The 26,522-nt window shown below is 41.3% G+C and overlaps 4 protein-coding genes across 22 annotated transcripts in view; all 4 read left to right on the top strand.

Annotated features, from left to right (window-relative positions):
* by (focal adhesion protein tensin) overlaps positions 1-16,277 on the top strand; it is a 117,612-nt gene extending 101,335 nt beyond the window's left edge. For 11 of the 17 annotated variants that reach the window (XM_034322520.2, XM_034322514.2, XM_076688101.1 and 8 more), the window contains 12 exons: positions 5,581-5,864; positions 5,969-6,588; positions 9,625-9,838; positions 9,917-10,108; positions 10,851-11,447; positions 11,747-12,096; positions 12,641-12,730; positions 13,671-13,776; positions 13,845-14,028; positions 14,097-14,462; positions 14,543-14,825; positions 14,960-16,277. In XM_034322520.2, coding sequence (XP_034178411.2) covers positions 5,581-5,864; positions 5,969-6,588; positions 9,625-9,838; positions 9,917-10,108; positions 10,851-11,447; positions 11,747-12,096; positions 12,641-12,730; positions 13,671-13,776; positions 13,845-14,028; positions 14,097-14,462; positions 14,543-14,825; positions 14,960-15,119 — 3,446 coding nt within the window. In that variant the 3' untranslated portion in view covers positions 15,120-16,277. The remainder of the gene's footprint in view (positions 1-5,580; positions 5,865-5,968; positions 6,589-9,624; positions 9,839-9,916; positions 10,109-10,850; positions 11,448-11,746; positions 12,097-12,640; positions 12,731-13,670; positions 13,777-13,844; positions 14,029-14,096; positions 14,463-14,542; positions 14,826-14,959) is intronic. The other 6 variants (XM_034322516.2, XM_034322515.2, XM_034322525.2 and 3 more) reach the window with 6 other exon arrangements.
* Positions 16,278-16,419: 142 nt separating this feature from the next.
* Positions 16,420-21,944, top strand: LOC117603403 (carboxypeptidase B-like). 3 transcript variants are annotated; one of them, XR_004581217.2, is made up of 9 exons: positions 16,420-18,243; positions 18,327-18,638; positions 18,708-18,807; positions 18,875-18,980; positions 19,074-19,235; positions 20,059-20,272; positions 20,375-20,605; positions 20,670-21,002; positions 21,301-21,425. XR_004581217.2 is itself a non-coding variant. In XM_034322534.2 (9 exons), exons 1-9 carry the CDS (start codon positions 18,062-18,064, stop codon positions 21,474-21,476), a joined length of 1,653 nt encoding a protein of 550 aa, XP_034178425.2. In that variant the 5' UTR covers positions 16,420-18,061; the 3' UTR covers positions 21,477-21,944. The 3 variants fall into 3 exon arrangements, 2 of the variants coding, with proteins under 2 accessions (XP_034178425.2, XP_034178423.2); XM_034322534.2 differs by having other exon boundaries at positions 20,390-20,605; positions 20,670-20,854; positions 21,301-21,944; XM_034322532.2 differs by having other exon boundaries at positions 20,670-20,854; positions 21,301-21,944.
* A 158-nt stretch (positions 21,945-22,102) lies between these two features.
* LOC117603475 (trypsin-1-like) lies at positions 22,103-24,916 on the top strand. The gene is made up of 4 exons (XM_034322679.2): positions 22,103-22,300; positions 22,410-22,704; positions 23,154-23,472; positions 23,629-24,916. Exons 1-4 carry the CDS (start codon positions 22,258-22,260, stop codon positions 23,917-23,919), a joined length of 948 nt encoding a protein of 315 aa, XP_034178570.2. The 5' UTR covers positions 22,103-22,257; the 3' UTR covers positions 23,920-24,916.
* A 55-nt stretch (positions 24,917-24,971) lies between these two features.
* On the top strand, positions 24,972-25,867 carry LOC117603408 (carboxypeptidase B-like). The gene is made up of 2 exons (XM_076688104.1): positions 24,972-25,097; positions 25,162-25,867. The coding sequence occupies exons 1-2, from the start codon at positions 25,051-25,053 to the stop codon at positions 25,325-25,327; spliced, it is 213 nt and encodes a 70-aa protein (XP_076544219.1). The 5' UTR covers positions 24,972-25,050; the 3' UTR covers positions 25,328-25,867.
* Positions 25,868-26,522: the final 655 nt, after the last annotated feature.

The raw sequence follows: 26,522 nt of genomic DNA, 5'->3' as shown, positions 1-26,522 counted from the left end.
GTGTATCGTAACGCGATACGAGGTTCACGCTCTCAAAGAAACGATTGTGCCTTCGTAAGGCAATGTTCGACGATAATTACTCTGAATACGCTGAATTATTTCGTACTATGATCACTGGGATAATCAAGGATGGAGGGTGATTAATTTAAGTCAGGGAAGATTCTTATTTTTGAGTGCTTAGAATTTTTGATTCCTGAAAGGGATACAACGCAAGGTAGTCAACTGAATCAGAATCCATGCGTCTAACATTTCTCATTTCCGGAAAGTCGAGCGTTAACAAGCCGCGATCTCGAAGACGAATCGTGTCGTCACGGTACAGAAAGCAAAGTACCGAATTTAGCTGGCGGTACACGGCACGGAGTACCGTTTTCTCGTAGGCTTGGCCGAAACGACACCCGTGCGTACACGCACAAAATATCGGCTCGAACGATCGACCGGGACGAGGACAACGACGAAGCAGACTTGTGCGAAGCGGAGTGTTGCCGTAGAAGGACTGGCGAGTGGAGGCCAATCGTATGAGTAGAGGGGTCTCTCCGTGAACACGCAATACCCGTACAAACCACTTCGAAAGTACGCCTGAAAGTCCACACACGCTTACGCAGGTCAGGAACTTATGAACCACGTGAATGCTGATGTCTCAAAGAATACAAAATCACGAGCCGCCTACAAAGAGATGATTAAAACAAAAAAATTGAATAATCTTTTCTTCTCAAGTGATACAATTAACCCTTTGACTCTAGAGGTCCTCGAATTCAATGTCATGCAATTTGCAATTTTCAATTTTCCCATCGCGATGATAAAGTTACAGAGCGATTGCCAAATGCATTGAAATTCGCACGCGTGTAACAGCGTCCGAAGGAACGAGCTAACAATAACCGCCTCGATAGACACTAGCATCGTTACACGGAAGCCTCGGCGTGGCCGTGTTCCTTGATCGGTACCACTTGCAACACTACACACTATCGGTGTGTGTGTGTGTGTGTGTGTGTGTGTGTGTAAAGACAACGTGTACGCGTGTTTATTCACCGGCGAGTGTGGAGGCAGATGAAAAGTTCGGCATGACAGCTTCTTGCGTAGGAAGAAACGAGGCCTGCCTCCGATGATGATGACGATAGCACGTTCGTTGGTGCTGGTGAACGATGGTGTGACGTAGTTGGGTGGTGGTGGTTGATGCTGATCGCGATGACGGTGTTGGTAGTGGTGGTTGATCAGCATCGTGCAGCATTTGCAACGTACAGTGCCGTTTCTGTGCTGCCGGTGAACGGAACACGCGTTTCTTCTCTCCTCGCTGAAACTTCATCGTGCTAAATCACCGATGATTTTTCGTGAAAATCGCTCTCCAGCAAACATCATCGATCCGGCAACCGACTGCAATTTCGTGACCTGAGGTGACGTTATCGAATCTTATCTCTGATTACGCGAACGATATCTATTTTTGAAATCGTACGTGTTGTATAATACCATACTTCTTTTCTTTGCCATTTTTTTTATTGGGACATGTTCTTCGAGTTTCGTATTGCAAGGAAGGGTGAATGAAAAGGAGCAGGCAAAATTGCCCATGGGCACCACGCCCCCGCTCTTATTGTGCATTTTTGTCATCGGTCCCAAAGAAGAAGGTATATATTCCGTCTGGATTGGTGCCCACTTCCCATCGGCGTCCCATGAATCTCTATAAGGCCGTCAAACGAGTAATTCGTCCGTACGTCTCCCTTTCTCTTCCTCTACCTCTGCTGTTCCTCCTTCTTTCCCTTCTTTGCCAAAGATAACGGGGGTCAGCGACGGTCGTGCGCGAATATTCGAAAGGGAAACCATTAAAGAAATTAAACATTTTCAAATTTTCAAAACGCCGGTCAATGGCGAATTTTACTAGCCTCAAGAGTGATCTGCATGACTACGTGAATGGAGGGGAAAAAAGAAGGGAGGAAAACGGAGAAACCTTCGGGTGAGAGAAAGAAGGGGAGAACCGGCTAAAGCGATGACGTCTTCGTGCGAGAATCTAATTACCATATTCACCTCGGCGCAGCAGCCTCTCTGCTTTGCTCGCTTATTAATATACGCGTACATCCTGAAAATTGGTGTGAGGGAAGAAAGAATCCCAGGGCATAAATGTATCGGGTGGTTTAAGGTGTTTCGTAGCCGGCAAAATATGGCACTTTCGGAGAACGTCTGAATATTCTCTCCTGCCGTAAAGATACGCGCGTTCGCCGAGTGTGTGTTCATTAAACAGTGCGAGGCGAAGCTGGATGTTGAAATCGTTGCGCGGGGAAAATGTACACTGCCTGGCAAAAGTTTGGACAGAATGCATTTTGCAAATGTCACGTTAATTCGAATTCAAAATTAATTTTCATTCTAAATTAAATAATTAATATAGGCCAGTAATTAAGAAAATACAAGAAAATGATTCAAAGGAAAATGCATTTTCAGAAACTTAATTTTTCTTAGGTGCATAGGTGCATGTGCATCTGACAATTGCACTCGTGTCTTTTTGCACGAAACAAATTCTCTGGTCATTCTGAACTGAATTGGCACTCGATCAATTCCGTCCTTGGCTCTGATCGGCATTTTCACCGATGCACATAGCTTTCAAAAGGAAACCGCGAGAATCGAGTCGCAATAACAGACGAGCTGAAACGTAATCGTTGCGTGGACGTATCATTTGGTGCAATAAATCCGCGGGAATCGTGAGCGACCATTGGCCAAAGGCGACACACGGCTATCCTTTGGATAATCTACAACAGTCGCAATTGCAGCTGCGGCTTGCACGCGTTAAGTGCTGCTCGTAGATCGTCTTGATGTACACAATCGATAAAACGTACAAAGTCTTCTAAGAAATCTAGTGCCGGAGTTCTTTGAGAGAGCACGAACATCTTCGAACACGCAATTTCGGGGATACGGAACCATTACCTTCCTTTAAGATTCTTTCTTCGGGCTACGTCCATGGGAACCATCAACGAATCAACCGAAACCCCGAAATTTAGCCCTCGAGTTAAATTCGGTTCTTCGAAAAACTTCAGGGTGGTCTTCTTTAGCGCGTCATTAATGGCACTATAATTTTAATAAATAATTTAAAAAGGAAGTATTTAACTTAGCTTGAATTGATAATATAAGCGGATTAATCATTGATTAGTCATTATTATCAAGTTATTCCATTAGCAATATTGTTCTTATATGTAACTTTGATACGTTAAAAATTTATCACACTCCACTGATTAATTAGAAGTATATTACTCACTATTTTGTATAATCGTTGATAATAATTTTTTTTTTCTTGGAAAAATTTGATTCACAAATGGTTTTAACAAAAAATTGTAGAATTAATTTTATTTTGATATCGTGAATAACTTCTGTCAAGTTTTATCAGTATGTCTGACTACATGTGGCCTTTTCCACTTTGGCAATGGACAAGTTGAGACCACCTACCAAAAATACCATCCTTTTGTCAACAGAACAAGAGTTCCTTTTGTATTATTAAAAACATAGCTGACAAACGGTTTTATCGCAACTGCGATTCATATTTATTCCCCAAGTAAAGACACTCCGATAAAGGTGTATCCTTATTGTAACAGTCGCTTATCGCGGTTTGCAAATATTCCCTGGATATATTGCGCAGTTGTGTTTTCGAACGTTTCCAACGCACGATAAAATCCACCTCAGGCGTTGAAAAAAATTGCAAGAATTTTCTTTTGCCAAGGAAATACAGGAAGATTTTTTTACTAGAATCAATACAACCATGGTATACTGTACTTTATAAGATTTATTTCAAAATGGTAAGGGCTTACATGACTTATGAAAGGGAGTGTAGATGTTACTCCAGTTCTTAAAGAGCTGGTTACTGGCAGACGAGTGCAATAATCCTCTGATCTCGATCGACGAGCAACAGCAACAGGCTGCTCGTTCGCGGTACTCGAGTGTTTCGCATTCGCGCGGGTGTTAAATGCGTTCCATCTGCCATCGATCCAAGGTAGATCGGCCGTCATTGAGGAACAGGCTGCCCTCGCGAATATAATATATCGGCGATCGAATAAAAAAATGATTTATACCTGAAGCGATTCGTCGTCGCGATAGCACTGGCACGGATTGAATTCAGATGAGATCCCTTCTTCGAGGGTTTTCTACATGGTGTCCTTTTTCGAATCTTCCGGTTCAATGTTGGTTAAAAGGGTGTGATCCTTTTTAGTCGTTTTTTAAGATCGGAACGAGGAGATGGATTGAACTGCTCGGAGATTTAATCTGGGAAAGTGATGAGAAGACGTTCTGCCGAGGGAATCATCAATTCCGTTTTTTAAAGAAATTTGAGTGGTTCGAGACTCGGTATACTTTGATGAGGAGATGGAGGAGGTAGGATCTTGGAATTTAATTTGTGATATAAAATTGCGAGGTGGAGATGAAATATAGTTGTCTTTGAATTATTAATCATTCCGTGATCAGAATATTTGATTATTGTTATTCATCAAGTACAAAACCCACGCTGCGTATTCTCCTTCTGATACCAAAAACGATGATTCGATAATCTATGTAATGGTTTCGCATTTATTTTTATCGTGGTCAGAATCCTTACCAAAAATGTTCACAACTATGCAGCTACGCTTAAAAAATTCCAACTCTCGTACAGAGAAAATCATTGGCGAGACTACCTACTCGAGGCTAATGGCACGTCTATAAGTACTGACGGTTTTACAACTCTTTTATGAGTGCACTTTTCTTGCCAGACTATTCCATAGAATATAGAAAATATCAAACTGCAGTGAAAAGATTCTGAATGCAAAATAACGTTTCACTATTTTCATCTCAAGTAATAATTATTCTGAATTCGTATCATATGGCAAAGGAATGCAAAGAGATACGAAGGAAAGGTTTTTATGATATCCAATTTCCATAATCTTACGTGTCTGTTCGCTTTCATCTTTCATTCATCGAAGATCGTAAAAATACTGTTCCCTATCGATTACCTGCTGATACTCCGTTGGATATCACCGGAGATGACGATCTATCCTCTTTGAACCTTAGTTGGAATTTCGATCACGACCTCCTGCAAGACGTATTTTTGCCAAGCTTCGACACGGAGGACATTCTCGGAAAGCAGCAAGATGGCTGTCGCGTTACGTGACAGGGATTTCTGGAAATCCAAGGGAAAGCCACGGATTGCCTCGTTCCGCTTCCATTAGCCAGCGTGAACTTCGACTTTACCCGATATCTCGGCAACCTACCGCAACGATGTTACGTCAGTGAACAGAACACGCGAATTATTCTAGCGTGACGCGAGGACGTGGAGTAGCGTTAAATTGGCGCGACGTTCTGGAAGAAGAACGAACGACCGACGGTTCTTGAACCTTTCGTTGCAATTAGTCCGTGCCGTTTTATCGGGTAAACGATTTACAACCGATTCTTCCTCACTTAACGAGACGATCTTTTGTTCTCGGGCGTCGATCGCGCGCGAACAACTTTGTTACAGTAAACTCAGGACCGAGGATGAGGCATCGAATGTTGGGAATTTTTCAAAATTCGTTTGCTTGTAACCGTTTAAGAATCGTGTGGTTGTGCAAGTAAGAAACTTAATCTGACGGTGGAATTTTTCTTCAGAAGGACGGGAAACACCATTATCACCACCGCCACCTTCGAGTTCCTCTGTTCAGACGTCACCTCGTGGATTGGGTTACACTTGCGGTCCCATAGATGGATCCTTGTACGCTGTGGTACACCAGGGTGCTGCTGGTGGTGCCCGTGGCTCACCATTGACAGTTTCCATGGACAGCGGCATCAGCAGTGCTCCACCACAGAGACCTAGTCCACCCGAGCCAGAACCGGATAACCAGGCTCATGGTGATCTCGATAAACTTCTTCATGATATGATGCTTACTGTTGAGGTAAGTTTTATTCGTTTCAACGTTAGCTCAAGGAATTTTAATGTCTTTCTTGCAGAATTATTATAATTTTAAAGGTAACAAAAAATTTCTGAATATTTTCTTAGTCGATGCCGGATCCTCCAAGCGAGGAGTACAGAAGAGAAAGAAACGAGAAGATGTACATTCAAGAGAGCCGTGGTTACAGTAGTCACACGAGCAGCCATTCGCCATCGACGTACTCTACGTTGAAAGATTCTTACAGAAGTTACAGCGCCGGAAAAGAATCGAGTCCCCCGTATAACTCGAGCAGCAGTTATAGTACTTTAAAGAACGAGTACCGTGAACCGAATAAGATCGAGCATCGAAGAGAGGAGTTCGATTATCGAGTGTCGCCGGATCGAAAAATCTCCGAATCGTCCACCGATTCGTATAGAAAGCACACAGACTCGTTCTCGCCGCCTGGCAATATCGATTATATCGACGAAGACATTCCCTATCACGCCAGACAGACGAGTCAACCGTTTTCGTACGGTGCCACTTCGGACATGATCAAACATCAGAAGCTTTCGTCGCCTTCGTTGGTCAGGAAAGCTTCTGTACGAGGCACCGCGCCCATGGTGGACTTTGAGGATATCCTCGGAGAGAATTCGAGGAGACCCATCAGTCCTCTCAGCCCTAACACTCCGGATCCTCCGCCGGAATTCGCTAATGGACCGACCAAGGGCAATTCGGATCACGTCGATGGGTGAGTGGGTTTTGGAAATGTTTTATATTTTAATATCTGATTTCCCAGAGTACTCGATACTACCAGGGAGTAATACCCGGAGTACCCGACACTCCTAAGGTCTAATACCAATACCTCCAGTACTCAGTATTCCCAAGGTCTCATATTCCCTAGGCTCAATACCCCTAATACCCAGCTCTCCCATTACTCAGCGCCCACAATACCATCCCCACCATATTGCCACCTTTGTTCCAAAACCATGAAAAGCAAATATTCCAAACACAATTCGCATCACCGCCATCCTATATATAATCTCACCTGCGGACCGCTTACGGAAGGCCCTTTTCCTGGCAAGATTCCCATCCACGTTCGCCGTAAGAAATCCCGTAATTAAATGCTCGGACCGTCTAATAATACGTAACGCGTCGCCGGTCGAAAAGCGTTTCGTCACGCTCGATATATATTGTGAAACGAGAAGATTAGGCGCTTTCCACGGAACTTGCCGTGGAAATCGTGACGGCAAGTGGGCCATTCATCTGGCAGAGCTTCCAGACGTTGGTCGACAAGGTGTTTCGTAACGCGCCTCGCCGAAACGGGCGCCGCAAAAGAGTCGCTGGAAAAAGGACAGAATCGTGTTAACCGTTGAAAGAGCGACGAGGATGGAATTATCAAAGCCCGTCGGGGGACAATTAATAAATTGTCTACCCATAGGCGGACGAGATTACGAGGCTGGTCCTCGTATTTCTGCCAGGAATGGCGAACGCGGTCATCGTGAGTCATTGTCAGTCGGAGGCTAGTGGAAAGAGAAAAGTCATCGCGCTCGTAGACGGACGGTTGGTATCGCGTTATGAAATACGAGTTTCGTGGTTTTGCGGGTGTACATCGAGGACAGAATCCTGTTGTCGACGCGACAATTTGTTATTCCTCCCGTTTGCTTCGGCGAACGTAAATTTATTCGTTCCAGCACGACCGTAAAGAATGATTGCTTTGATTTTTCAAAAGACCATTGAACGACTTTCAATAACAATTCTCTCTTCTCTGAATTGTCAAAGGGAATTCTGTCACCATGAAAGTCCATTCGGTCGTAATTCGGTCGGTCAAGCTGTACGACGATTTTCGCGGTCGAAATCTTATCCGAATACGAGAGAAAGCCGTGGTATCCAGGTTTAACGAGTCCGTAAAACGGAGTTCGTCGAACCAGTCGGACGTGAAATATGTCCCGTTTTGTGTATCGAGTCGTTCGAGCCACGAAACCCGTGAAAATAAACGTCCCTTCTTGAAGCCGAGCCGAGCCGAGTTCAGCCTGCGAAACCGCAAGTTTCGCCTGGATATTTATGAAGAACCGTGGTCCGCTACGATGGAGAAACAGGCGACGTTTATGGTCGAAGAGGTCGACAGACGTTTGGCAGGTCTGCTTTCTCAGACGCAAAGAAATTCTCCATTCGGGGCTTCACCGTTCGTTTCTCGTCCCGATCTTGGTTTTCAGGTTCTCTTGCACTTATCTGTCTCAGTATCCTTCCACAGGGAAGGCTGTTTCTTCTTGAAACAATTGCACCTCATCTTTGTTGCACTTTAAGAATTAACACCCTAATGAACACGGTTTATAAGGACATTAAAAATTAGTCTTCAGTTATTTTCATTTAATGATTTTTATTTGAATTTTTCGCTCTGTATTCAATCTGATAGCAGATTTTAATCTAATTTAAAGAATTTCATCCACATTTTCAGAGAAGAAAGAGGGAGGGAAGTTATTTCCGTTTCTCCGGCCGCCCTCTGACATAATTATAAATATAGAACAGGCGAGACGCGCTAAATCGACCGTCACAAGTTTCACCCTTCCCGTTCGCGTTTCGTTTCTCGTTTTCTTTGTTTCCCGCTGTTCTTCCAAGTGTGTTCCTTTTCGCCGACAATTTTTCTATTCTCGCGGTATCCCCGTGGGTCCGCAGCAAAAGTCACTCGGATACGGAAGTCGTTCGGAGGTTGAAGTAAGAGCGGAACAGTAGCTCGTAAAGACTTGTACAATTTTCCTCCGCGAGCTTTTATTTCCTGGAAGATCCTGGACGAATAGCTTGTCCCTTTCCAGCCGTCCTATTATTCCGAAAAAGATCTTTTTTTTCAGTCGGTCAAAAATTCACGAGTGGAAAATGCGAAGGCTCTTGGTGAAAACGCGATTATTACGCTCTCCTGTTCCATCAAGGAAAATTCTATTCGAGAAACTCTTTCAAGGAGCCATTCAGAAATACAAAGGAGCTCCACTTTTTCACGAATTTCATACCTTTTTTTTGGTATTCCGAGAGCTATTTCAGACACTGAGAAGTTTAATTGTGTCGAAATTTCAGAATTGGCCACGAGGAATGTAATGACCCGATATTTTGATCTTTCTCGACCATCTATGGTTTCGTATAATACAGGACGAGGCATTTTACGATGTTCGCAAGGGTGTGGCAAGCCCCGTTAAAGCAAAGTATAAATTTCGCTAGTCGTAAAGAAAATCGAACGAGCAACAGCGAGAGAGTCGATCGGTTTGCGTACGATCCATTTATTACGAGCGGCAAATGCGAGATCGAAAGACAGGCATGAAATCGATGGCCTGGGGCGATCTCATCGATCAGGATGTAATTATCCAGGATCTATCGTGGTAGGAGGTCCTGGTTCCGGCAATCTTCCGACTGGAACCGTGACGGGGACCCGGCTCGCTCTCGTGGCCGTTTCTAACGAGGCTTTGTTACTCGACTCGCGCGTCTCGTGTTCCATCGAGAAAGTGGTTTCTCGTGTTTTCATCTGCTCCGCGAGTAACTCGAGCCGACCGTAGGCGAGAAATCACGATTTACAGGATGAAAACAGCTGCAGCCGCGGTAACGGAGATCGTAATCCGCGACAGGTGACAGAAACATCCTGCGCATCCTTTCAAGAAACTTTTGTCTTTCTATGCGAAAAGATCGAATTTGATCATTTTAAAGTTCTCGTCGCGGATTCCTTTCATCGAACAAGTCGACGATTGAGAAAGTTCCCTGGCAAAGTGGCCAAGTTTCACTTTCCTCTTCCTGCTGTTGGCAGATTATCCTGGCTGAGACAGCAGCAATTGAAACTGGCCGCGAGGAGGGACGAAAGGAACCCGGGAAAACTTTGGCGACAGGAGACCGGAAATCGGGTGATCGGCGAATTGAGGAGCTTGCAGAGAAACAGACTTAGGCACGATGGATATGCAAGCGACTCGGCTGTCCTCGACGACGACGACGACGGGTGGGCTGTCAATTCCACTTCCGGACAGGTGAGGAACAACCCTGCGAATTCAGCTTCTCGTTTGAGGGATCGGATAATGAATGTGATAATTAAAATGAAAATTTAGACGCAAACGCGACCGACTCCCTACACATCGGCGCCAGCCAGCCCTCTGCTTCCGCAGCGATCCAGCAGCCGGAAGTACAACGGAACCGCCGGAACCGGTACTTTGGGGAGACCTCGAGCGGAGAGCGTGAACGAGCGTCCTTTCATGTCGGTGAAACGGGCGTACGAATACCGCAAATACAGCGACAGCCAGGTAAACGAGGAAGTACTTACGTTTTACGCAAGCAGAAACGGTTTGCTGTTAAAGAGCTGCACGCTTGGAATCGATCGTATTCGCGAGAGTCTTTAGAGATGTTCATAGTAATTTGAAGCAACGAAACACAACGGTGTCGGTCGATTATCGGATAAATATTTATTAAGTCGTTACCGCGGCAAGAAGCGCATCGGAGCCTGTTACTTTAAGCGTCGGACTGCTTAAAATAATTATCGATAATAAGGATAATAAATTCGAAACGGCGCGGCGGCACGATCGATTCTACGCTTGCGCTGATGAAACGGCGGAAGCACGAACGCTACAATTTAGTTGGCCGTAGATAGCGATTGTAAGAGCGACTGCTGCGGTGCCGTGTTTTATGGTTATGCCCCTACAGTTAGATCCTAAACAGCAAGAAACGGCCCCTTAGATCGTAGTGACCACAAAAAGGGATAAGTTTCACGTCCCTGTAGCCACTAGAACAGCTTATACCTTTCTTCTGCCCACCTTTATTATTGCACTGAGAAAATTGCTAAATTTGTCCATTAGATTGAGTTTAAAAAATGATAGCACTGCTGACTAAAAATTAATACGATTAATAATTAACTAACGACGAATTATGATTTATATAAATACCGTGATGGCAGCAAGGAAAGGATTAACCCTCATAGGACCGCGCGGTTTACACGAGGGTTAATATACCTAGCTCCCTTTAGCATGAAGCGCTTGGCTTGCTTTTCAGAGCCCTCCGACATCCCCCCGCTCAGGCTTAGCAAGCACACAACCCTTAGGATTAGCAATGCAGCAACAAGCAACGTTCGTTAGCACGGACAAGCCGCAACCACCAAGGCCAGAATCTCGAAGCGACAGTTTTATTCGAGCTGACGCTCTGTTGCGCGAACATCGTCAGCAACAGCAACAGCTAGCAACCGGCAACAGTATCGGCAATCACACGGATCAGAAACAGGATTTCGCGAGAAGTTCGCGACCGGAATCGCGGAACAGAGTGATCGCTTATCAGAGCTACGATCGCACCACAATGACCAGCAACGATAGGAGCGTGGATCACGTGGACGCGGGATTGCTGGCGGTCGTCGATCAGCAATCGAGCGGTCAAAACAACGCTGATCCTCTCGTGAGCCTCATTCAATCACTGGCCGAAATTTCGCCTGTTCGCTCGTCCTCATCCGTGACTAACAAGACCGTGAACGATCATCACTCTCCAAGCAACAGCGCAGCAACTGCGGCAACTGCGGCAACTGCGAGCAACAACGTTGCTAACACCATCACTAATTGCTCCCCTAACCAGTCGCCCAAAGCATGGCAGAATTGCACCCAGGTTTGTCCACCCTCTTCCCGCGAGTATCCTCGTCGTATACGATAGTTCAACTTGCACGCTAGTTTTATTCATTCTCGTGCCTGTGCATTCAGATTGTACAAAAAAAATAGAAAGATAGATTTTTGTTGATAAATTAGCACATGAAAAAGTATAGCGTGGTGTAGAAAACCACGCTATATTTATTCATAAAAATTTCATCAGTTTACATGTACATACTTTCGCTTGAGCCAAAAACATAAAGAGCAACGTTATTCAACGTTCGCTTGAAACAAGAATTGAAAATCCATGAAAATTCGCAGTCGCACAATGACTCAGCGTCATCGTGGACCGAGAGGAGCGTCAGTCCCGGAAGTGCAGTGGTCAGCAACGCCTCGAGGCCTCAGACCCCAGCGTTTCCGGTGCATCCTCGAACACCGTACGTCAACAATTCATCACCGACGGTGACGTTCGCGGCTGATCGTGCTTACTCCACTTCCAACACTAGTTACAACGTGAATAACAATAATAACAATGTGAACAACGTCGAGACAGCCGGGAACAATAATAATAATGTCGGGAATTACGCTAGCGAACGAACGATCTACATCGAAGAACGAAGAGAAGTCTCGAAGGAGACGGGACTTCCACCCAAGAGTCCGACAACACAGAGGTAGGCTGCAATTTTATTTTTTTTATTTATGTTAATATATTTTGTTGATTACACGTTTGAGTTTAATTACCTGGAGAAAGATTCGAAAAGTTTGACATTTGAAATTTAACACTTTGGTGGTTTCATTCTATGAAAATTAGCTTTCTTTGCAACATACATTAAATAAAAATTGTAAATATGATCCTATTAATTATCTTCTCTCTAGATATAAAGGGGAATGTAACATTCCATAACATACGCGATCATCAAAGTGTTAAGCTTTAAGCTGTTCAGTTTATTTTTCCGTGAATTAAACCCTTTAAAATTAACGCGTTTTATCCTTTAATTAGCTTGAATCAATAAATAAATTGCGATCCCTAATTCAGCGATAAGATTACACATCGATGGAAGCATTAAAATTACCCCTTATCTACTATGCTCAATCAAGATCCTCCATAAAGTTAAACGATTTCAAATGAAGGTTTACATAGGCATCAAATAATTTTCCCGCGTTTTATGAAACATTACTTCCATGATTATGACAGACTGATATTCGTGATTCTAGACGATTGAGTTTCCCGGCAAGCGGGCCACTTAAACAAACGCATAACAAACGATGGCCGCTCACTAACCAATCGGCGTCGTTCGACTATAGGTAATATATTATTTGAGAGCGCTGGAAAACAAAAGATGATTTGCGCTTTCTGAATGACGGAAACGCATCGATCTCGAGGATGCCTTTTGAATGTTTTATGTCGTGACACTAACCGTGTGTATTAGAACACTTTTCGTTGCAACTGCATCATACTAGGAAATTAATCAAATTAATTTACCACTTACTAGTTCTACGCAAGCTGCTAAAATTTTTTTTCTAAATTACCAATTCATATCTATTACTTAGAAGGATAATTAAGTACGATGCAATTGCAATCAATTTGCAGCAGTATAATTAAAAACGAGAAGCCGAGGACACTCGTCGTGTGTGTATTGCACCTGTTGAACTAACAAAAGCTCGAGCTTTTTGCATCGTGTATCACCTTGAAAGCAAATTGCAGGAAATACAAACGACACGTATCAATAATCATATATCGATGAATATAATTAATGGTCCCCAGCAAATCTTTAACTGCAGCAAGAAATCAACATCGCTAATTAACAATATGATATTAAAAGTAATATATGCACCGTCACCTGCTCGACAACAATTTTTTTTACGTTTACATACGTGTGTGTATTTGTTTGTGAATCGTGCATTCGTATCAAGGCATAAAAGAAGTTGTAAATTACGGCTGATTCATACTTTGTACTGTTTGTGCTTCCTCCGTCGATGTATCCTGTTCCTTTAATTCCTATTTACACACTTCCATATAAAAGTCATAGGGTATCTATTAAAATTTCATGAAAATCCAAGGAAGGTCCTAGGACTTTTATATGTGTTGCATTTCCGATGTTTTTTCACGACGTACACCACTTTGCACGAGTCACCCGTGAAACACACACACTGAGTGAAAAACCACACGCGTCTGCCTGCACGCGGAAACGAAACCCTGCTCGAAATGCATCGGATAACGATACGTGTGATTGCTTCGTTGCAGCAAGGACCGATCTGTTTCTCCGATAAACGAGTCGACGATGCAGTCTCAAGTTGTCTCACGCAGCCCTGGTACTCCGACTCACATCGAGTTCTCGCAGAGTCCCAAGGTATTTATGCGATATAAAATGAAATGAAAATTCTATTAGACGAATGGAATTTATTGAAAATATTTCAGAGTGCCACATCGTACACCTCCATTAACAGCGGTGGCCAATCGTCTCCACAGGTCCAGTATTATGGTTCGAGACGGTCCAGCGTTCATTCGAACACCGAGCCCCAGGAAGTGGCCGATGCGAACGTTAAATTTGTGCGCGACACCAGCAGGATCTGGTACAAGCCAAACATATCTCGAGAGCAAGGTAAGTGTGTTCTATTTAAAATCGAGAGAAATAGTGGGATCCCTTTAATTATTTTTCTTCATTTGCAGCCATCTCAATGCTGAAGGATGCAGCACCTGGAACGTTCGTTGTCAGAGACAGCAACTCCTTCCCAGGTGCCTTTGGACTCGCTTTGAAGGTAGCAACTCCACCTCCAGGTGCACCGAGCAGTCCCAGAGACCCGTCCAGCGAGTTGGTCAGGCATTTCTTGATCGAACCTACCTCCAGAGGTGTCAGGTTAAAGGGTTGCGCGAACGAACCAGTTTTCAGCTCGCTGTCGGCATTGGTTTATCAGCATAGCTTGATGGCGATGGCTCTACCTTGCCAGCTGCTGCTCCCGGAACCGGAAGCTGCGGCCAGAGCCCTAGATTCATCTACCACGAACAGCACCCAACAGCTGCTCGCGCAGGGTGCAGGTAAATCTTATCAAAAATACACGAATGTTTGTTGAACTAGTTTAACGAACTACTTGCTGAGTTTAATTAATTCCTTTCAGCCTGCAACGTTTTATACCTTTTCACAATGGATACCGAATCGCTGACGGGACCTCAAGCGATTAAAAAAGCAGTCACGACCATGTTTGAACAGAAACCACTGCCTACCGCGACTATCGTTCATTTTAAGGTCTCTACACAAGGGATCACCCTGACTGATAACGCGAGGAAGCTTTTCTTCCGTAGACATTACCCGACGAACAATATCAGTTATTGCGGTTTAGATACCGAGGAACGCACCTGGGATTTCACTGGCGACGACTCTGGACGATCAGCTAGCGCTCAGTAAGTTATTTTCCTGGAAATTTTTCAGAAAGTTCCTGAAATCCACCATCGAACCTAACACTATCTCAATAAGAGTAGTATCTCTTCTAGTTCTTTTCTATAAAAAAAAAAAAAAAAAAATGTATTTTCTTCAGTCGATGCTTCGGATTCGTGGCAAGGAAACCCGCCCACAAGTCGGACAATCAATGCCACGTGTTCGCCGAACTTGAACCAGAGCAACCAGCCACGGCCATAGTGAATTTCGTGAACAAGGTCATGATGGGCAATTCCATAGCCAAGGCCAACATCGTTTAAATCCTGACATTCATCGCACGCCTCCTCTTAAAATTTTCGAGTAACGGTTTCAACGTACGGCGTTGACCATGGACGAAAGATAGATTCGTCGAAGAAGGAAATCGTGCATGTGTGGTTCTTGAATGAATCTAATTGACTCTCGTAATAGATCTTCGTGCATTTCTTGAACGTAGAATCGGAGTCAGTAGAGCATGAACGTTCTAAACAATACCGTAGAAATTATCCTTAAGGGTTGTGGATCATTCGAAGAATGATCAGGAAGAGAAAAATTGATTCCATCCTTGTTGATCGCACGCTCGAGAAGAGAAACGTTGTTGACGATCGTTACTGTTGGCAGAATTATCTTTTAGCGAGTAGCAGAGTAATATAAGCGAACCTGGAGCAACGTACGACGATGCAGAGTAATTTGGTCCATAATTGGTTTGATAACTCATTAATTTGTTGGTGATTTTAATTTTCTTCTGTTTTATGGTTAAATGGAATTTTCAGAACCCACGGATGGCAGACCATGGAGGGAGCTACAGTTTTAATATAATTTTAATATAAATTTTTCAGTGTTCTTTAAAAATTATTGTTCCAATACATGAAAGTATTTAAAGTTCTAAAATGCAGAATTATACTTTGCTTCCAGGACAAAATTGTTACAGAAAGGATACCGTATATCGGTATAGAGTTCGGTAGCTATTAGTCGAAGAGCATATCGGTCGTGTAATTTCGACGATCGTCCAGCGCTCGAAGCGCAAAATCGCGAGTACGTCTCGATCGCATGAATACACTCTCATACACAGAAATATATACGTTATACACTATTGCGAAGAATAGTTGAATCAATGTGTACGTTATCATGAAAGCGTTATACTTGGGACTCTCGAGTAATGTTTAGCGAAGAAATGTTACGTCGTTGCGGAGCCATGCCTCTATTAGCCCACGAAGAAAAGGCTAGCGTGTTACATATAAATAACTGTAAATAAGTGAACAAAGAAACGAACGACGCGCGTGATTCGTCGAGGAAGATGGACGTATCACGATGAAGAGGAAGAAGGAGGATTCGAAAAATGCGTCGAATTAAATCAGACGGAACAGAAATAAACGATACTCGAAGAGGAGTAGCGTATCGAAACGAAGCATCACATCGTCGTATAATTTTTTTTTTTTTTTCTTCTTTGATCATCATCCTCCCGAAACCCATAGGTTCTTGCCATTAAATCGTCCTCGCGAGCGATATCCTTCGTTTTTGAAAAAAGAAAACGGTCGAACCGACGAAGGAGGATCCTGTCGACGAGGACGAGAATAAGCAGTCAATTATTGTACGAGAGAATGTTACATGTAATTAATACGACAATACTGTAGCCACGAGAGGATCTACGATCGACATTTGTATCGTAATCCTTCTCGTCGCGACACATATTTCTTCCTCTTCGTCTTCTTTTCGATGTTTTAATGTTTTAATATACGTGGGGAGATTGGTCGGGTCCTTTTATGCTTCCTCTTTTTCGTCCCTCCAATTTCAATGATTTTTATCAATCCTTTACAACATAAAAACAAAACCCTTCTTTGGATTTCCAAATTTACTTCTATATCTTAGGACAATATTTAAAAATTTCATGGGGCTCTCAAATAATGAGGATTGCAGCAAATTTTAAATTATTATATTAACGCGTGTTAAAGCATCCTTCGTTTAAAATTTGGGGAAAGATTCATAATTCGAGGGTTGATAATTAATGAAAGGGAACCGATGAAGAGGAATTCTCATTAGACCACTGTGCTAGTCAAAATTCGGTGTAAGCCTCGATGGACGAGGTGCTGGTAATGACCCGATCTTTCTTCTCCCTTCGTCATTTTTTTTTTAATTTCTCTGTTTCATCGTTTTCGCGGTTTTCCAACCGCGACGCGATCGTTGTCTCGTCTCTTATATTGTATGTTTCAAATTCTGTGTTCGCGGGAACCTGAACTAACCGAGTTAACATTAATTTAACACCAGTCATTATATAATAATTATCGAATTAATTATTTACTTATTTACGCTCTATTATTACCGTACGATCACGCAATAACTGTATTGTTGCATACCGGAACGGTATGTTCTTTATAGATGTAACGATAATAAACCCATATTCGAAGCGTAAGACGCGTTGTATTTTTTTTTATTGTTTTTTTAATTAGCATAGGAACCAGTAATATTGTGTAGCCTAATTTTTTCCCATTTTTAGGCAGAACTCATTTCTTGTTTTCAACGTAGTTTTGGATCGAATTTAATAAAAATTGAAACATTTTCTACGACAGAAGGAAAAGAAACCAGAAAAATTTCACAGCCAATATTTCATTCATATTGAGTGGAATGGAGTCTGTTGAGTTCGCAGATATGGTAAGTAGAAGACTATCTCTCGATTACCGTTAGTAGATTATATTGGAATGAGCAGCATCGTAAATAAAAGAAGAAGTATTTTCCAGTTAGCTTCCTCTCGCGTAACGTCCATGCAAAATTTATACAATAAAATATTGATTCTCCATTAGAATTAAATAATCCATTTTTGACATGAAGTATATACCAATAACGTGGACAGAAATAAATTAAAAATAATGGTGTTGAAATATTAAGAACGTCAGAAGATAATTGTCAACTTGACTGTCTTATCCAAAAACTGATAAGACTATCGTGATGATCCTTGAATTCATAATGGGTTCATCGCCCTTGAAGGGTTTGAACCGGAAGGACTTCCTCTTGAAAAGTAGAGTCACATTCCACTAACCTCGGTCCACTGTTGCTAGAGAAGGAGCTTGAGTACTGAATACCATAGAGAAATCCCGTAAGCCAGGCCCGTGGGGCAGACCGGTGAAACTGTCGTTTTTCGTTTACGCTCACAAGTCCGGCTCCGACTATGAGAACAGTCAATAAGGAGCCTTCGAGAAGATCGCATATCCTGGCCTGATTCAGGCCGACCATGGCTGTCGACGTTCAGTCGATCCTGCGGTTCGTATTTTGTTTGTCAATGATCATTTCATTGAATCTGATCGATGCTCGACCGAACCGCGTTGATTTTGAACTTTTCACTTGGGAAAATGACAATTGCTCCTCAGTGAACAAGGACGATTTATTTCTTGAAGAGGAAAGGGAAACGAATAGGTTTGCGTCGACTAATGTGAACTTGAATTCTTGTTGCGGTGATTAATTTGCGAAATTAGGATTCTTCATGGACTTTGTTTCAGATACATAAACGAGAAAGATGTACTATTAAACGAAACTAATGGTGGTTCAAATAACGAAGATAGCAGAGGATTTTCCTTTGGCGACATCGTAGAATCAATGTTTTCTGCAGTGGCGAGTGGACTTGGGTCTATCGTCACCAGTTTCATAGGCACAGAGAAAAGTTCCAAACCACGATCTACCAGGGTTAATTACAGAAACTATCAATTAATCAGATTGTTCCCTAGCACTCAGAGCCAGGTGAAAGAATTGAAGGAACTTATGGATGCTGAACCTGAGGATGTAAAATTCTGGACACAACCGATAAACAACAAGTATACTACACTTTTGTACTCATTTTATGTTTCATCGAACAGTAATAAAAGAGATATTGATGATTTTAGGACGACAGACGTGGTGGTCTCGCCAGATCTTGTCTCAGATGTGAAGACGTTTCTCAGGAATAAAGGAATTGACTTCAAAGTGCTGATATCCGATCTTCAGGTATGAAATAATTAGATAATATTTTTCTAATACATTTTTTCTCGACATTTATCTTTTTTTATAATAGAAAATGATAGCTCATCAAAATCCAAAGATGAGCAAAGAACAACGCGAAGATCTTGTCACCAGTCGAGGTCACAGCATGACTTGGAAGAGATATCATCGATACGGAGGTAATAATCTCACAATTGTAATTGCTACAAAATTAATCTTCTTCTTCTACAGAAATTGGGAAACTGTTAGATCGTCAAACGATTTTCTTTCAGATATCGTTAGATACATGGAATATTTAGCCTTCAGGTACCCAAGGCTGGTAGAATTGATAACAATTGGCAACAGTTTCGAGGGGCAACCCATTAAAATGGTGAAAATTTCATCTGGTCCAACTAAGGATGGCGATGACAAACCAGCCATCTGGATAGATGCCGGTAAGTCCCAGTTTCTTCAACTTATTCTTCCGAGAACACGTTTACCTAGTTACCTTAAAGAAATTCATAAAAGATAGAAGGTTTTGTATGCATGTACGTGCTTCATATTCATTTAGTTAACTCTAGAATTCTAGCGTTTGACATGAAATCTTGATCTTTATCAAACGCGACATTAAATCTCTCCTAGACTTTGCATAAGATGAAAGATCTTTTGTACGAGGCAATTTCTAATGCAAATTCATGCCTTCGCTTTGATATGCAAATGCAGCTATGTTTCTTAAAGATTTTAAACACTACTCAGTTTTATGAAAAATAAATTATTCAAGCTAGAAAGTTGTGCATTGAAATCACTTGCTTTGTATAAATGATATCTGGATCGAAGCATATCATTGCTCTCATGAAACTTCATCGAAAGTTTGAAGTACTTGATAATAATTGAAAGGATTACGATATCTCTTTTTGTAATTACTTTCTGATGAAATTTCGATTTAGTTTCCATCAGAATCGATATCTACCTTTCTGCAGAAAAAAGTCGAAATATGAAGGACGAATCGCTCAATCTTCTGTCATTACGAAGAGATATTAATTACAATATTTAATCTTTCTAATTCCAATTTTATTACGGAAATATTCCTACTTGAAGAAACCTTACATTTCTGATATTTTATTAAATTTCAATCAAATTTCGATCCATTCTCTTTCTTACGTTACCAAGAATGTTTTGCTGAATTTATACACGCAAAGAATTTTCGTGTCCACCGTGTTTCATGGGATCTGTCCCGTTACCTGTCGCTTTTTTTCGAATTGTCTTGGTATTCGGTAGGTATGCACGCACGTGAATGGATCAGCACCGCAGTCGCGACCTACATTATGAGCCAGCTGGTCGAGAAGAACAGCAGCTACTCAAAATTGTTGGACAGTTCCGATTGGATGATTCTACCTGTCGCGAATCCTGATGGCTACGAGTTCACTCACACTGGTGACAGATTGTGGCGAAAGACTCGAAGCAATCATGGGGATGATCAGGACGACAGTCGGTACGATCCTCCTGTAAAAATCTGCTTCACAATACCTGAAGCTTTAATCACGAGCTAGTAATAATTTAGTGTTAGTCGATGATTTGCTAATCGTCTATATAGGTCCGTCCATTATAGTCTGCTTCAGTTGGTGAGCCATTATACTAGATGGTTATGGGGTAAATGCGAGGGTGTCGATCCGAATCGTAATTTTGGTTACCATTGGGGTGAAGTGGCGGAGGGTGGGACGAGTTTGGACCCTTGCCACGAAACATACGCTGGTCCGCACGCGTTCTCCGAGCGGGAAACCAAGGCGATGGCCGAATACATACTGGCCAACAAAGAGAATATTAGGTAGATCAATGGAAGATATAAATTTTTAAGAAGTAAGGGAAATAATAATGATTGAAATTTACAGGATGTACTTAACATTGCACTCTTATTCGCAAATGTGGCTGGTGCCATGGGGATACACGTACTCGAAACCCTCCGACTATTCCGAATTAGTGAGTGCAGCGAAAAAAGCTATCGGTGCAATTTCGAAGGTGCACGGTACCAATTACAAACTTGGTCCGTCAGCTGATTTATTGTATCCGACTTCAGGTATGACAACGACGAGTAAATATTTCGTCTACGGGAACTAGAAAATATTGGATCGTTATCGTTTTCTGTTTGATAACTAATTAGTGGAGCACAAACGATACCGCCGTACTCGTTAACTAATTAAATGGATTGCTATTACAACTATTCGGTAACCTAAATACGAAGCTTGTTTATTTAGATTATAGTATTTGTCACGATGATATAATATACACAATTAATAAAGTCATTTTCAAGGTCAAAACACATCATTTCTATATGTTTATTATCACTTTTTTATTAATTTACATTTTCAGACTAACAATTTTAGGTATTGAAGATTCAATGTGTTCTTAATTTTCCACTCAAATTTAAATTCACTTGTAATAAAAAATGAAGGAAATCCAAATATTTTTTCTTGAATGACACGTTTGGACCCTTTTTGGTACCATTTAACTTTAATTTTTTAGGCTCTTCTGATGATTGGGCCAAAGGTGTAGCTGGAATAAAGTACGCCTATACCCTGGAGCTTCGCGATCGTGGGACTTATGGATTTCTTCTTCCAGCGAGTCAAATCGTGCCTACAGCACGCGAAATCTGGGCTGGAATCAGGATGATCGCTCGTCTAGTCACTTGCAACACGTGAAATTCGTCGTGGATGGGCATAATGATTACAGCGTACTGCGGACTCATGAAACGTCCCTGGTATCAGTTGCAATTAGAACCTATATCGTACATTTCTTAATATCGTAATAAAGATATGTCTCGACAGATGTTGATAACTGCCCATCAAATCGAGTAGATAAACGGTCAGATCGTTATCGATGATTTATCGGCTGTTTTTTAACGGTGAATTTCGTTTGTTTACAACGTCCTTGAATGTACAGTGTAAAGTTCAGCAGATTGGATCTTCTAAAACATCATCGAAAGAATTACCATGACTAAAATAATTACTAGAATGTCATATTAATGATTCGATTGATTTTATCCATGAACGATTTGTAAATACTGTAAATCTTCGATCTTATCATCAAGAATGTGTAATTAAATGCTGATTAGAATATGGTGTAATTTATGTGTTATGTATTGTATTTAGTTAAGTAGTATGTATTCATTTAATAGAATTTAATAATTATACATTAAGAAGAAAATATTTAAATATAGTATCTTTGGAGTTTCCATGAATACAATCTATTTAACATTTGAACGATTTAACTTGAAAAATAAAAAATAAGACTCTTTCCAAGTAATCAAGAAAGAAATCGCGATACTGGATGATAATAATAACGTTTCTGTTAAAATGATGTGTTTCCCAAAAACAAATTCATGAAAATTTGAAATTATCACTAGATAATGATGCGTGATAGCACATATAAATCGTAGTTCCGACCTAATCTCAGAAGTTGCTTCGAAACAAGCGAGTAACAATGTTGGCCAAGTGTGCTTTGGCTGCCATCTTCGTGCTCCAGGGTAAGAATTTAAACATTTTGTTACTTCTCGAATTCATTCATAAATTAATATAGTTATACTGTCATATTTTCTTCTTAATTTCACTTGGAATTGAAACTTGTCTTTTTAGTATGCTGGGCCATCCCGTACGACCTGACACCACGTATCACTGATGGTGAAGACGCCACGCCTGGTGAATTCCCTTACCAAGTATCCATACAGTGGGGAATTCCACAGATAATTAAACACAGCCACTTCTGCGGTGGTTCTATCTTAAATGAATGGTACATCCTAACCGCTGGACACTGTATCCAGAAGATTGGAGAACTGAGGGTTATAGCTGGCAAATACTACCTGCAGAAGAACGAGAACACAGAACAAACTATCAACGTTGCCAAGACTATCGTCCACGCTGGCTACCCAGGGTAAGAATTGAATCTTCATCCAAATCAATATTCCATGCGAAAATAATTAAGTGATGTGGCATTAATCGATTAAGAGAAATTTTGCTATTTCTACGAACTGTATTTTGTTGAGGATGGTTATCAACCCCTGGACAGTGGGCCATTGAAATTGCGTTTTCTAAACTTTTTAATATATCAAATATTAATTTCTACCTATATATGAAATTTTTAGTGACCTTCCGCATCATCCCTCTCTTCATTATTTTTCAAAAAATTCACGAAATGCGTAACGGGAAGGTCGAAAATGAGATTCAAAACTGGATCAGCCTACTTGATCTCTTATCACATCTTTATTGGTTATTCGATAATTCACAATCTCAGTTTGGCATTCTCTATTCCCTACGCAAAGACGATGATTTAAGCTAAACAAAATTCCATAGACTTATTTCTTTTTTTCAATTAATTTGCAGAGGTGTTGCCCAACACGACATCGCCCTTTTGAAATTGGAGAAACCCCTGAAGTTCAACAGCAACGTAAAGCCCATCCACCTGCCCGCTCAAGGACAAAATCAAGGTGGACAAGCTATTCTTAGCGGATGGGGTTCAACACAAAAAAGCATCCGCCCTACCGTTCTACCAAACAAACTCCAGAAAGCTGTTGTTCCAATCCTGAGCAACGAAGAATGTTTAAAGGAACTGAAATCCAAGCCAATCGTTGGCAAACAACCTGAACTCTTCAGCACTCAAGTCTGCAGTGGCACTTCTGGCAAGGAAGTGTCTGCCTGCTCCGTAAGTAGATTTAAGGTTCTTTTTGGAGGGCAGCGAATTAACAGAGAAGGGAATTTTTTCAATTCATGAAAAGAAAGTGAATTTAGCATACACATTTATTAATATTAATTTCTTTTTTTTCCTTTCAACATGCGTTTATTTTTGTCTTGCCTGCAGGGTGACTCTGGTGGCCCACTCGCCCAAGGCAATGGAGCTGAAGCTGTCCAAGTTGGTATTGCCTCATGGGTGATGATGCCATGTGGATCTACACGCATGCCCTCTGTATACACCCGTGTCGCCTCCTACGTTGACTGGATCTACTGGTACATTGATGAGCTACCAAGCACTCCGGTTCCAATACCCCAAGTGACTCCTCCGACTGGTTCGGCTACCACAGTTACAATTTCTTTCCTGAACAAATTCGCTATCACTTGTATTGCGGTAATACTTACCACAGTGCGTTTGTGACAAGTCAATGGAAAAATAGAATACAACAAATGAAGAAGCAATAATAATTCCCCCACGATATGTGTGAGGTGTGACGCGTAGGGACAAACATGCAGAGTACGCGGATAATTCATAACCGGGCAACTTGGGCCACGGATAGTTGACAAGCGACCGGTGATGGCCTGCAGAACCATGCCCGGTGTCTCCGGAGTTAGATTTTGAACTTATTGTTTAGAATGAGAGACTGAGAGGAAGTGACTGGTGACGAAATGCTTGTAGCAGAAAAAGCAAGCAGTGTGGATGGAAGAGTCGAGTGGAGTAGACTGGTGATGAAGCGTGTTCGTGATTAGTTAGTATACATAGTTTAGCCTGGTTTTAATAAAATACATTTGTACGCAGTCTTGTTTTCACGAAACATTCCAATCCCACATATGTTCCTTATCTCACCATTACCCCTCTTCGCACGTTGCGTGCGAAAGTAACTGCGAGTACAATTCGATAAACTCCAGATATCGATAACTTTTCATAGAAAGCAAATATAACATCTCAAGGACGAGACACTTATGATGGATTACGGGTGCTCGTGTCCCAATCAAATGGTTACAATTGTATCGATCAAAATAAATTAATCCAAGCAGATTGTATCTAAAAATTAAAATACTGGAAGCAATAATGATAAGTTTCGATTGAGTTTGCATCAGAATCGATATCTACCCTTCTGCGGAAAAAAGTCGACGTATAAAGGACGAATCCCTCAATCTTCTATCATTACGAACAGATATTAATAACAATATTTAATCTTTTTATTAAGGGAATATTCCTACTTGAAGGAACTTTACATTTCTGAAATTCTATTAAATTTCAAGCAAATTTCGACCCGTCCTCTTTCTTACGTTACCAAGAATATTTTACTGAATTTATACATGCAAAGAATTTTCGTGTTCACCGTGTTTCATGAGATCTGTTCCGTTACCAGTCGATTTTTTTCGTATTTACTGTTAGTCGATGATTTGCTAATCGTCAATATATGTCCGTCCATTATAGGCTGCTTTAGATGGTTATGGGGTAAATGCGAAGGTGTCAACCCGAATCGTAATTTTGGATACCATTGGGCTGAAGTGGAGGAGGGAGGGACGAGTTTGGACCGTTGCCATGAAGGCGATGGCCGAGTACATCCTGGCCAACAAAGAGAAGATTAGGTAGATAAATGGGAGATATTAATTTTCTAGTTTCAGGCGAAATGATAATGAATGGAATTTACAGGATGTACTTAACATTGCACTCCTATTCGCAAATGTGGCTGGTGCCATGGGGATACACGTACTCGAAACCCTCCGACTATTCCGAATTAGTGAGTGCAGCGAAAAAAGCTATCGGTGAAAATTTCGGAGGTACACGATACCAATTACAAACTTGGTCCGTCAACTGATTTATTGTATCCGATTTCAGGTACGACAACGACGAGAGTAAATATTTCGTCTATGTAAACTAGAAAATATTGGATCGTTATCGTTTTCTGGTTGATAACTAATTAGTGGAGCACAAACGATACCGCCGTACTCGTTAACTAATTAAATTGATTGCTATTACATCCATTCGATAACCTAGATACGAAGTTTGCTTCTTGAGATTATGGTATTTGTCACGATGATATAATATACACAATAAATAGGGTCATTTTCAAGGTCAATACACATCATTTCTATATGTTTATTATTACTTTTTTATTGATTTACCTTTTCACACTAAAAATTTCAATGAGTTTCTAGTTTTACACACCAACAATTTGAAATTCACCTCTAACAAAAAATGATAGGGCTCTAAATATTTTTGCTTCAATGTGATGTTTGGACCCTTTTTGGTACTATTTAACTTTAATTTTTTAGATGCTTCTGATGATGAGCCAAAGGTGTAGCTGGAATAAAGTACGCCTACACCCTGGAGATTTGCGATTGTGGTACTTACGGATTTCTTCTTCCAGCGAGTCGTGCCCACAGCTCGCGAAATCTGGGCTGGGATCAGGATGATCGCTCGTCTAGTCACTTGCAACACGTAAAATTCATCGTTAGTAACGAAATGGTTTCAGCGTACTGCGGACTCATGAATCGTCTCTGGTATCTGTTTCAATCAGAACCTATATCGTTAATTTGTTAATATCGTAATAAAGATCTGTCTGGACTGATGTTGATAACTGCTCAACAAATCGTATAGATAAACTGTCCGATCGTTATCGATGATAACGCTGAATTTCGTTTCTTTACAACGTCCTTGGAGATACAGTGTACAGTTCAGCAGATTGGATCTTGTAAAACATCATCGAATTGATTACCATGACTAAAATAATTACTAGAACATCATTTTAATGATACGACTGATTTTATCCATGAGCGATCTGTAAATATTGTAAATTCTCGGTCTTAGCATCAATAATGTGTAATTAAATGTTGATTATAGTATGGTGTAATTTATGTGTCATGTATTTAGTTAAGTAGGATGTATTTATTTAATAAAATTTAATAAATACACAGTAAGAAAAATATCTTTAGGTATAATATTTTTGGAGTTTCCATGATTGCAATCCATTTAACAAGTGAACAGAATTACCTATCAAGTAATCAAAAAAG

Source organism: Osmia lignaria, chromosome 4, assembly GCF_051020975.1.
Source record: "Osmia lignaria lignaria isolate PbOS001 chromosome 4, iyOsmLign1, whole genome shotgun sequence".
NCBI lineage: Eukaryota > Metazoa > Arthropoda > Insecta > Hymenoptera > Megachilidae > Osmia > Osmia lignaria.
Note: the sequence above shows the minus strand (reverse complement) of the source record. Positions and strands in the feature narration are given on the sequence as shown.

Excerpts from the sequence above, each read along its gene's own strand:
- LOC117603403 (XM_034322532.2), top strand. The coding sequence starts at position 18,062 with ATGGCTGTCGACGTTCAGTCGATCCTGCGGTTCGTATTTTGTTTGTCA. Across the intron at positions 19,236-20,058 it reads AGCCATCTGGATAGATGCCG|GTATGCACGCACGTGAATGG; the intron begins GTAAGTCCCAGT and ends GGTATTCGGTAG. Across the intron at positions 20,273-20,374 it reads GATGATCAGGACGACAGTCG|GTCCGTCCATTATAGTCTGC; the intron begins GTACGATCCTCC and ends TCGTCTATATAG.
- LOC117603475 (XM_034322679.2), top strand. The coding sequence starts at position 22,258 with ATGTTGGCCAAGTGTGCTTTGGCTGCCATCTTCGTGCTCCAGG. Across the intron at positions 22,301-22,409 it reads TGCCATCTTCGTGCTCCAGG|TATGCTGGGCCATCCCGTAC; the intron begins GTAAGAATTTAA and ends TTGTCTTTTTAG. Across the intron at positions 23,473-23,628 it reads AGGAAGTGTCTGCCTGCTCC|GGTGACTCTGGTGGCCCACT; the intron begins GTAAGTAGATTT and ends TCTTGCCTGCAG.
- LOC117603408 (XM_076688104.1), top strand. The coding sequence starts at position 25,051 with ATGAAGGCGATGGCCGAGTACATCCTGGCCAACAAAGAGAAGATTAG. Across the intron at positions 25,098-25,161 it reads GCCAACAAAGAGAAGATTAG|GATGTACTTAACATTGCACT; the intron begins GTAGATAAATGG and ends TGGAATTTACAG.